At 42.9% G+C, this 12,044-nt stretch overlaps 1 protein-coding gene across 1 annotated transcript in view; it reads left to right on the forward strand.

Moving 5' to 3' along the window:
* Positions 1-5,000: 5,000 nt before the first annotated feature.
* The window catches only part of Kiaa0586 (KIAA0586 ortholog), an 87,248-nt gene continuing 80,204 nt past the window's right edge, over positions 5,001-12,044 (forward strand). The window contains exons 1-4 of the mRNA XM_036205629.1: positions 5,001-5,018; positions 5,871-6,021; positions 8,195-8,362; positions 9,487-9,610. Coding sequence (XP_036061522.1) covers positions 5,001-5,018; positions 5,871-6,021; positions 8,195-8,362; positions 9,487-9,610 — 461 coding nt within the window. The remainder of the gene's footprint in view (positions 5,019-5,870; positions 6,022-8,194; positions 8,363-9,486; positions 9,611-12,044) is intronic.

The following is a 12,044-nucleotide window of genomic DNA, read 5'->3' on the forward strand; positions in this document are numbered from 1 at the left end:
CACACATACCCACATGCATACATACCTACACAGGTGCCCTCACACATGCAACATGCAAAACACAAATGAACATATAAAAAGAAATGCAAATTTACAGTGGCTATAGATTGCTATTTAAAAAATGTTTTGGAATTGGGTTACAAAATTTGGAAGTTCCAAATAAATAATAGCTATTTGTGAAGCTAGTTCTTTTTTTATAATACCTCAATATATCATATTCAAAAGGCATTACAATATTTATTTTTTTTAATAAATTAAATTCAGGAGCAAATACACACAGTAGGTAGTTCCAGCCCTGGGAGTGTCAGAGCCAGGAGAAGAAATCTTTCCACAACACCCAAGCGCTACTACAGATCTGCTTTCCCAGAGTCTCCAGGGTGTCCAAGTCTCTGTATTTTCATAAAGCTCTCCAAGTGACTCCAGTGCATAGTCACAAGCTAGGGACTGCTGATGTAAACAAATCACTGTTTTAAAAATGATGTTACGGCCCAGGGTTCGATCCTCAGCTCCAAAAAAAAAAAAAAAACATTAGACGTGAACTTCTGCCCTCCGGGGTTCTCCCATTGTGCTGTAAGCCTGTATTGAAGACCTCCTCCCTCCTTCAATAAACGGCATTTGCATTCAAAAGAAGAAAAGGAGGAGGAGGAGGAGGAGGAGGAGGAGGAGGAGGAGGAGGAGGAGATCAAGATCATGATGGGGAAACCCACAGAGACAGCTGACCGGTGCTAGTTGGAGCTCACTGACTCTGGACTGACAGCTCGGGAACCTGCATGGGACTGAACTAGGCCCGCTGAATGTGGGTGACAGTTGTGTGGCTTGATCTGTTAGTGGGGTCCCTGGCAGCAGAACCAGGGCTTATCCCAGGTGCATGAACTGGCTTTTTGGAGCCCATTCCCTGTGGTGGGATACCTTGCTCAGCCTTGATACAATGGGGAGGGGCTAGGCTCTCCTTCAACTTGGTATGCCAGACTTTGTTGACTACCATGGGAGGCCTTACCCACTCTGAGGAGTGGATGGGGGCAGAGTGGGAGAGAGGTGAGGAGGCGGGAGAAGGGGAGGGAGGGGGGACTGGGGTTGTTATGTAAAATGTGCAAAGAATTTAAAAAAAATAAATAAAATATAAAAAAAATGATGTTACTGGGCTAGGGGTGGCTCAGTGGGTAAAGGGCTTGCCCTGCAGGCATGAAGACCTCAGTTTAGATCCCTAGCTCCATGTAAAAGGCCGGCACAGCGGTGAGGTTTGCAGACTCGGGACTGGGAGGGAGGGGACCAGAGACAGGTGCATCCCTGGCGCTTGCTGACCATTCACTCCAGCCAAATGGTGAGCTCGGCATTTGAGACTTTTCTCAAAAAAGAAGGCTGAGGGTGACTGAGAAAGACGTCTACACTAACCTCTGGCCTCCACAGGAACACACACACACACACACACACACACACACACACGCGCGCACACACACACACACACACACACACACACACACATACACACACGCAGCACCAATGACATGTAACCTAGAACATGCCAAGTATCCACATGGAGTACACAATGATGAGCAAGCCAATTTTGACGTCAGAAATCACTGTCACGACCCAGTCAGCTATTACAACTGTCAGTTACTACTAACTTAGAGATGGAAGTTCAAAAGGATCGTGGCCCGTGCACTGGTTTATCGCACACACCTGGATATCCATCTGTTGTTGCTGCAGTTTTTCAAGGTGTCTGATGTGCTGCTCCATAAACACATTCATTTGCTTCTCGTGATCATGACACTGTGATTTCTCTTGCTTACTCTGAATGCTTGTTTGGTGCTCTGCCACACGCTGTAACTGTTTATCAGTCTCCTGTAACTTACTAAGTAATTCTGCAACAGAATTAACCTTTGCTTCCAAATCACTCTGTACCTAAAATAGAGATCAAAATAGTATTTCATATAGAAAGACATAAAGATGTGTTCAAGTCCTAGAAAGGTCATTTACAGCAACTGGTACTGAGAAGGTATTAAACTTGAGCCTCTGCTCACAACATTTCTCATGATTTAATGCCTTTGTTTTTAGTCACAAAATTAGAAGGCAAAATGGAGCAATCCTGAGGGGTGTTTCGTTTCATGAATTACACATAAACTACACATACACTACACATACACTATACATTCACTACACATACATCTGTATGTGACACACACATATACACACACCAAATCTGCCGGATTTTATGATGCCAGAAAAACCAATTCTTAAATGAAAGTTAAAGAGAAGGAAATAGCAAAACTTTTGATGACGTGGAGGAGTAGGCAAAGCCGTGAGTAGTGTAGACATGGGCTCAGCTGGGACAAGGACCAAGGCCTTGGGCCCGTGAGAAATTGGTAAAGCCTTTTCCCATAAGGATCAGGCTCAGAACTGGCAAAGCCTTCATCCTCTAACCCAAATGTGAGTGTTTACAGAGGACTAATCAGTGTGTATTAAGACTAGGAACTAGGCTGGACAACATGGCACACACCTTTAATACCAGCATTCAGGAGGCAGAGGAAGGTGGATCTCTGTGAGTTCGAGGCCAGCCTGGTCTACAGAGAGAGTTCCAGGACAGCCAGGGCTATTACACAGAGAAACTTTGTCTCAAAAAAATAAAAAAAAATAAAAAAAAAAAAACAAAAAAAACAAACAAACAACAACAAAAAAAACCAACTAGGAACTAGCTGGGTGTGGTGGCCTATGCCTTTAATTCTAGTACTCAGATGTCAAAGGCGGGGGACCTCTGAGTTCAAGGCCAGCCTGGTCTACAAAGTGAGCTCCAGGACAGCCAGGGCTACACAGAGAAACCCTGTCTTGGAAAACAAACACAAAAAAAGACTAGCAACTGTGGCTTCCTCCTGGATGTTCACAGCCTGAGACTGCAGTCCTACAAATACTCCCTAGAGAGACGAGCTAAGCCCTCCTCCTGTGCTGTGTATCATTAACATGCTGAGGTTGCAGGTTGTGGTGGAGGTACCTGCGGCTCCATCAGAACACACACATTCCTGACCCCCAGTTTTTGTATGTGTCTGTGTGTCTGTCCTTTCTTCACTCTTTTCCAACCCTATTCAGGGTTCCAGACCCAGGCTGTGAGATGCACAGTCCTGCAATCATAGAAGGATCTCCAGTTCAAGTCCAGATAGGAGGATCCCGTCTCAAGAAAAGAACAATGTAGGGGTGCAGCTCAGTTAGTGTGCTTGCCTAATATGCATGAAGCCTTGGGTTCGATCACTAGCACTGCATAAGCCAGGCATGATGGTGCACGTCTGTAATGCAGAACTTGAAGGGTGGAGGAGGATCTGAAATTAAAGCTCACCCATGGCTACACAACAAAGTACAGATGAGCCTGGGGTACACAAAACTGTCTCAGAACTAACACACACATACCAAGATAGCTTTCGATACTTCTCTAACATAAGGCTGTAGGCCACCAGCTTTGAATCTGCGTCTTGACTCTGCTGTCCACTAACTCTACAGCCTATGCCCAGCCTGACCTATTTCATTTCCCCTTACAAACTGACTGGCATATATGGTAAGGTCACATACAATCCTCTGGTTCACTCAGGACAGGTCTAGCAGTACAGCTCAGCGTGAGAACCAATTAAGGACGTAGGGCTTGATTCTCAGAGAATGAGCATCCAGAACGTGGACTTCACTGCTACAGAGAAAAAGCCCTGGCTTCGCCAGCCAACACATTCACAAGGAGATTTTCACAGCCTTGGAAATAATTCACCACCACAAACAGGAACAGCCTTTCAAAGTGGGAACAACTCGAACGTCCCTAAGTCTGCAGTCAGACACACCATTTCCGAGTCAGTTCTGAACAGCCCACCTTACAGCTCAGGCTCCAGGGGCCGGGAGGAAGAAGTACCTTTATCAAAGGAGCTGCCGTTGCGATGGCAGCGGCGGTCGCTGCAGCCACGGTTGTAGCGGGATCAATTCTATTGGGGGACGTTGCAGTCTCCTGAGCAGCAGCATGCTTTTCCGTACTTGTGTCTTCTAAAAGATGTACTTTCACCTCCTTAAAAACAGGCATGCTTTGAGCTCTTTAAATAAAAGGTATAAAAGGTTTTCAGTAATCTACATTGAGTCATTTGAAGAAATGCCTACATGCCATAACCTGGTCATCTCCTAAAAGTGGTTTTCTTGACTTCCTTTTAAATGTTTATCTTACTTGTAGTTATGTGCAGTGTGTGTACATGTGAGTCAGGTGCCTTTGAAAGCCTGAAGCATCGAACCCCCCGGGAACTTGCACTGGGGAAGACTGTGAGTTGTCTGATGTGGGTGCTATGAACCAAACTCAGTCTTCTACAAACGCAGCAGGCATTCTTAACCACTGCGCCATCTCTCCAGCTCCATTTTCTCGATTTTTTTCATGTGCTGGGGTTGATATTGAGACTCACCCTCAGTCTTCCGTCTGATCCTTTAAGCGTGGTCTCTCAAATCAAACTCAGAGCTCATTGATACAGCGAGCCTTTTAGCCAGCTTGCTCTGGAATTCAGTCTTTACTTGGGTTCTGGGGATCCAAACTTTTGCCCTCGTGCTTGAAGGAAAGTGATAATCACTGAACCATCTCTGCAACCCCTACATTTTTTTTAATTGCACACTTTTGACGTTTTAAAAATTATATCAAAATGTGGCATTCAGAAGAATGTATAAAAATAAGTTTATTCTATTAGTATATTATCACTAAGTACATACTTAAATAAGCTTTCCTTTCAAGATTTTTGTTTCTATATTCCCATTTTTCAAGACTACTTTTTTTTTTTTTTAACTTATTTTTATTTTATGTTATTGGTGTTTTGCCAGAAGCCCTAGACCTGGAGTTATTGACAGGTGTGAGCCACCTGGGTTGCTGGGAATTGAACCTGGGTTCTCTGGAATAGTAGTCTGTGCTTTTAACCACTGAGCCATCTCTCCAGCCCCCTTCTCAAAACTTGTTAGTGGGGCTTATCTTAAGGTTTTCATGAGATTAAAAATATTTTACTGACATGATCATAGGCGTGCAAGTAAAGTTCTAGGAAGTCATCCTCCACGTGTGGATTGAGTGTGGTACATTACCTACTTGGAAGCTGGGGTGCCTTAGTCAGACTGCTTGGCCCTCTCCTGTGAATAGCTTTACTTCTCTGGACCTTGACCTCTTTACTTAAAAACAGTTTCTTTCATCAAAATGGAATAAGGCATACATGATTTTTGTTATTTCTGTTTTTTAAAGACAGTATTACTGTATAGCCCTGTCTGACCTAGAACTCCCTATGTCTGTCTATATAACTTGCAATTATAAAGTTGAAGTCTTGATGACCTAAGAGGTGCATTGTTTAATAAATGCCTAATGAAATTAAGTAGTCGAGTCTATCCTCATCTGCTTTATTTAGAGGATATCAATGCACTTCTATGAGTTCTGTAAAACTGAATACTGTAGTATTTTTTTTTTTTTTTCTTCAAGACAGGTTTTCTCTGTGTAGTTTTGGTGCCTGTCCTGGAACTCACTCTGTAGACCAGGCTGGCCTCGAACTCACAGAGATCTGCCTGGCTCTGCCTCCCAAGTGCTAGGATTAAAGACGTGAGCCACTGCTGCCCAGCATAATTTAGTATTTTTTGATATGCCATAAAACTTTCTTCTGAAATCAGCTTTATTTGTTAAAATATACATTATATATATTTGTCTTAAAGTATATTTTTATTTTTTATGTGTATGAGTGTTTTGCTTGCACATATGTGTAAGTGTACCACATTTTCATTGTATGTTAACTGTAAGAAGCCATTTTCAGTTCTGCTAATAAATCTCAATATATCTCGTCACTTGATATCATGAAATTATACGTAAAATAGAGATTAATTAAAAACTGTGTTTCTTCCAGACCCATTTTATTGGTGCTGCACTCAAGGCTAACAGTCTTCAACTTGTTGGCATGTCCCCTTCCAGAGCAGTGGAGAGGCATTCTGGAAAGTCAGGACACCCTGATCTTGGTAGCAGTGTTTCTTCACATAACATGTTTGTTTCTAAACAAGGTAAAATACTTAGTTTCTTGTGAATAAAATGTGCTAGCTGTGAATGTTCTTCATGTGTAAGAGGTGAAAATTTGCTTGTCAAGTGGTAGGACACTTTGTTTCTGAAGTCTTGGTTTTGTATCTTTTTTTGGATCAAATAAATTTTAGGTTATTTTGAAGGTTATTTAAGTTATGAATCATAATAATTCCTAATTTATGATTCTAATTGATAACTTGAAAAATTATCAGAAATTTAGAAATTTAGGGGAAAAAAAACCTACTTATTGCTGGGTGGTGGTGGCGCACATCTTTAATCCCAGCATTTGTGAGGCAGAGGCAGGAGGATCTCTGTGAGTTTGAGGTTAGCCTGGACTACAGAGCAAGTTGCAGGACAGCCAGGGCTACACAGAGAAACCCTGACTCGAAAAAAAGAAAAGAAAAAAATTGGCTGATCTAGAATTGGAAGGCTTGTAGTGACTCGTTGTCTGAGAAGCTGTGTGGTCACTGATTTCCTTGATTGTCAGAAGAAACCTCGGCGAGTGCAAATGAACACCGCAGACCCTTACCCTCAGTGGCGCTGGGCACTCGGGTGGTCTCAGGAGAGGTTTTGTACCTTAGCGAGACTGGCTGGAGCTGGCGGTGCTTTTCCCGCCTCGCTTCACAAGTGCCAGGTTAACGTTTTCTTTCTTAATCTTACTTCTTTGGGGTAAATTCCTAGGAGTGAGATTCTTAGGTCAGAAGATATTGCCAGGTACTTTATCAGTCTTCATTGCCATTGAAAGTGGCTAGTGGGGCCAGAGTGATGGCTCAGTGATTAAGAGCCCTGGCTGTTCTTAGAGAAGACCCAGGTTTGTTTCAGAGCAATGATGTGTCTGTCCCATTATAACCGCCCCAATATCAGGGAATCCAGTGCCCTCATCTGGCCTCCACAGACGCACATGCAGCCAAAACATCAGTGCACATTAAGAATAAAACACACACACACACACACACACACACACACACACACACACACACACACCATACACAGAGAGAGAGAGAGGGGGGAGAGAGGAGAGGAGAGGAGAGAGAGAGAGCGTGCACCTCCTGCTCTTGCAGAGCACCCAAGTTCAACTCCCAGCACGGACATGGTGGCTCACATCCATTCATAACTTCAGTTCTAAAAGACCCAGTGCTCTTTCTGGCACACAGGCACCAGACCACACCCAATGCCTGTAAGTACAGGCTAAACACTCATTCATCAACAAAATAGGTATTTGTTTGGAAAATGTCTAGTGATGCCATTTTCACTGCAGCTTGGACAATACTCAAATATTATCACACTGATTCTTAACTTACTAGCTTTATCTATAAAACATTTAGTTTTTATTTCTTTTCATTTCTAGTGAGGATGAAGTTTTTTTCTTTGAGACAGGGTCTCTCAATGCGGTATTCCTGGCTGTTCTGGAGTTCGCTGTGTACACAAGGCTGGCCTTGGGCTCAGAGAGGTCCACCGCTTCAGAGTGCTGGCATTAAAGGCAGGCACCACGATGCATAATGCACTGCCATGCCCAGCTCCAGGGTTTCTCACTGACCTGCAACTTGACAAAAAAGAAAGGTTGCTCTTTTGAGAGCTCCAGGGATCCATTATCTCTCTTCCTGAGCACATGCTACCACACTTTTTTTTTTTTTAAGATTTATTTATTTAGTATACAGAAGAGGGCGCCAGATCTCATTACTCATGGTTGTGAGCCACCTTGTGGTTGGTGGGAATTGAACTCAGGACCTCTGGTAGAGCAGTCAGTGCTCTTAACCTCTGAGCCATCTCTCCAGCCCCACACTTTTTTTTTTTTTTTTTTTTTTTAAATGAAGGTTCTAGAGATTGAACTCAGGGCACCGTGCAAGGCAAATGTCTTACCAGTTGTGCTCAAAAAAGTTATTTTTTAATTAATTAAAATTAATTTTTGAAACAGTGTCATACTGTGTATCTGGCTATCCTGAACTCTCTACATAGAACAGACTGTCCTTAAACTCTGCCATCAGATAAAAAGGGTTTTTGAAGTTAAATTTCTCTTCATTATTGTGATTATTACTTTTGTATATATGTATGTGTGGTGCTTAGGTGTTGAACCCAGGGCTTCATGAATGCTAGGCAAGCACTTTATCACTAGAGACATCACAAGTCTGTTAATTATTTCCTTCCTTTCTGTTACAGTGCCTTTAAGAGAAGTTGAAGATAGAGATTCTGATGGGCAGAAATCTCCTTTAGAGACACCGGCACCCCGCAGGTTTGCTCCTGTCCCTGTCTCAAGGGATGGCAGAATATCGAAGAGGGAAAACCCTGCTGAAGAAAAAGAAAATATGGCAATGTCAAGTCCTAAAGGTAGGAAACCAATTGGATGAGTGTCCACCTTTGTATTAGTTATTGTATTTGTATTGTCCTGATGCTGTGACCACATGCCGACAGGAAGCAGCTTCAGGAAGCAGTGTTTATTTCAGCCCACTGTGTGAGAAGGGGCACATTGCATTGTGGGAAAGCACAGCAGGAGGAGGGCAAGTGGTCACTTAGATTTTGTCATGTTGAGCCTACAGTCAGAAAGCTGACAGTGGACAGGGAGAGTCCAGGCTGTGCAACCCTTAAGCCTGTCCCCAGTGACTCCAGCTAGGTTTTGTCTCTTAAAAGTTCTATAACTTAGCCAGGCAGTGGTGGTGCATGCCCTTAATCACAGCACTTGGGAGGTAGAGGCAGGGGGATCTCTGCGTTCAAGACCAGCCTGGTCTACAGAGTGAGATCCAGGATAGCCAGGCCTATACAGAGAAGCCTTATCTCGAGGAAAAAAAAGAGAGAGAGAGAAAAAAAAAAACAAAAACAAAAACAAAAAACCTTACTCTCTGATAGAGATACATTTAGTCATTTTACTTATATTAGTCCAATTTTTACAACTCTAGTTTTTAATAAGATGAAAATATTGTGTCTTACCTGATGAGTATACTCACACCTATATTGTTGTCTTGGTTTATTTTCAGGTGCCATAGCTGAACCCCACAGGTTAGGTAATTATAAAGAAAAGAGGTTTATTTTGTTCAGTATCCTAGAAGTTTAAAAGTACGACAGTGGGTGGCACCTTCTTGCGCTGACCTCTGCTGGGTAGTGGTATGGTGAGAGGCATCACATGGCAAGGAAGCAAGCTAGCCAGAGAAAGCTGTTTATAACACAGTTCCTCCTTGATAACCCACCAGTCCGCTCATGAGAACAGAACCCCTGTGAGCCTGTCACAGCAGGAAGACCCCACACTTCAAATACCATTAATATGTAACTTTGAGAATTAGGTTTCCAGCTCAGAATTTCGGGAATACGTGCAAAAGAACCAAGGTGGTTACAGAGCGAGTTGAGTAGTTGATCCTCGTAAGAACCTAGTTTAGGCTGGAGTGCTTATGCACACGAGATGAAATGTAAAGGAGACATGAACTGATTTGGAAAATGATTCATATTTTTTTCTGCTTTAGGAAACGTAAGACTGTTGGAACAAATATTGAGTAGTAATGATTCTTTGACAAGAAAATGTGAATCATCAAACATAACCTCGCTAGCCAGGTCAAAAACAGGATGGAATTCTGAGAAAAGAGACAGGTAAAAACAAAAGATTGGAACTGGTTGGACTAGGGAGAGCTTTGTTCAGAATTCTGCATTTGCTTTTTAAAGTATTTGACTTAGAAATATAGGTTGCTAATTTTAATGACGGTAACTTTGAGAACAGTGCTTCATAAAGAGTTCATTGTACTCTTTTTCTCTCCTTAAGTATGTTTGTAATTTTGTGTACAGCTTGCTTTGCGGCTGGAGGTCCAACTTAGTGACAGGTGAAGACTTGTTCAGTATGCATGAGGCCGTGAGTCAATCTCCTGCCCTGAAAAATAGTTTAAAAAGGTTAAGATCAAGTAAAACCAAGCCATAATAATATTAACTTTAATGTGATAAAAACTGTAGTAAGGAAAAACCTTAAAAAGCCACAATCTGAGTGATCTTATTTGGAAATACTGCACGATTATAACTTGTCTAATGACTTTTGTGTGCCATGTTTCTGGGTGCCTTCCACGTGTCTCGGTCTTCTGCACCGCCCTCTGTGAGTGCCTGCTTTTGTGTTAGGCACCTCCTAGTAGACCATTTTCATTATCTGTCCTTGCCTTTGCTACATCTGTTTGCTTTCTTAGTGATTGCCCTAGAGATGGTAATTGACGTACTAATTTAAAATGACCTCATCCAGATTATACCCATTTACTTTCTTCATAGTGAAAATTTCTTCCCTTTCCTCCCACTGTATAATCAGAAAAAAGTTTATTTTTATGAGACCAATTGTGCAGCTTGGTAACTACTCCGTGCATCTGTCTTTTTTTTTGCCAGAAGAGGGTGGCAGATTCCCTGGAACTTAAGTTAAAGGCAGATTTGGGCCACCTGATGTGGGTTTTTGGGACCAAGCCTGGGTCCTCTGCAAAAGCAGCAAGTTCTCTAAACTGCTGAGCTAGTTCTCTCGTCCCCATACAGCTGACTTTTAAAACAGAAGAAAAGTTACAGAAATACAGATTTGTTTGCTTGGTTTTTGGGTCTCACTGTGCAGCCCTGGCTAGCCTAGAACTCTGTGTAGACCAGGCTGGCCTCAAACTTACAGAAGTCTGTCTGTCTCTGCTTTCCACTGCTGTAGTGAAGGGCATGGGTCACAAGACCTTGCTGATGCAGATATTTCAACACTTGCCTTTATAGTTTTCCTTTTCTGGTTCTCGTTATTTCTTCAAATAGGTCAAATTAGAGTCTAGTGTCTTTTTGTTCCACCATGAAAGAGCCTCTTATTTCTTTGTAGTTATCTCTGCTAGTAAGGAGTTTGCTCTATTTTTGTTTATCTGGGATCATCTTTAGCTTCTTTATTTTTACTACTAATATTATTACTATTGCTCTAGAATAGAGCTGTAAATCCCAAATGAAGGTGGAAACAGGTCTAACTTCTGAGTCATCCTTCCTTGGTTTGTGGAGGTCTACCCTCCTTTGCATGCCTCTATCTGGTGTCCTTTCTCTCACCTTTAAAGGGTATTTAATTTTTCTAGAATTTTTGGCTGCCCCCCCCCCCCTCAACCCGAGTGTTGGCATTTGTTGCCTTTTTTTTTTTTTTTTTTTTTTTTCGAGACAGGGTTTCTCTGTGTAGCTTTGCGCCTTTCCTGGAACTCACTTTGTAGACCAGGCTGGCCTTGAACTCACAGAGATCCGCCTGCCTCTGCCTCCTGAGTGCTGGGATTAAAGGCGTACGCCACCACCGCCGCTGCCACCTGGCAGTTGCCATTTTGAATATGGCGCCCTGATGAGAATCCAGGAGCCATCTTGCCTGGCTCAGTCTTGTGGGGGACCCCTGCCTGGCTCAGTCTTGTGGGGGACCCCTGCCTGCGCCAGGCACTCTTCTTCTGTCACTTTGAAGGCTCTCTGATGTACTTTTGAGGCATTGACTGTAGTGTGGTTTTATGGTTCCTTTTCCTTTGTAAGTTACGAAGCAATCTGTGTGTTGTAGCATTGTCATAGGTAGAGGTCAGTGTAGTTGGCTCTCAGCTGTCCCCACTTCCTCCCCAGCCCAGCCTCCCTTCGCCTGGCTGACTGCTTTCCTCTAAATAGCCCTCCCTTCTGTTTGCATCAGTCCACTGCTGTCTCTTCCTTTGTCTGCGCTTCACTTCTTCCCCTTCCTCCAATGGCTCCCGTTCTGTTTCAGCGTGCACACACACGTGCACGCACACTCGCACTTGAAATCTAAAGATTTTTATATGGGAGAAAATATGTCCATTGTCCCTCTGAGTCTGGCCTATTCAACCTAACATGGCGCTCTCTAGTTAGGAATTAGTTAGGGATGGCTATCTGTGAGTCTGTCCTGCTTGTGGTTTGCTGAGCTTCTTAAGTGACTAGATTAACTCCCACTAAACCTGGAGAGTTTAGGGATGTCATTTCTTTATATAGTTAAATGGTATTGGTGATCTCTCCTGCCCTTCTAGGACTCTGCTGTAGGATTCATTGACATGCTTGATGGTGTCCATGT

Source organism: Onychomys torridus, chromosome 14, assembly GCF_903995425.1.
Source record: "Onychomys torridus chromosome 14, mOncTor1.1, whole genome shotgun sequence".
NCBI lineage: Eukaryota > Metazoa > Chordata > Mammalia > Rodentia > Cricetidae > Onychomys > Onychomys torridus.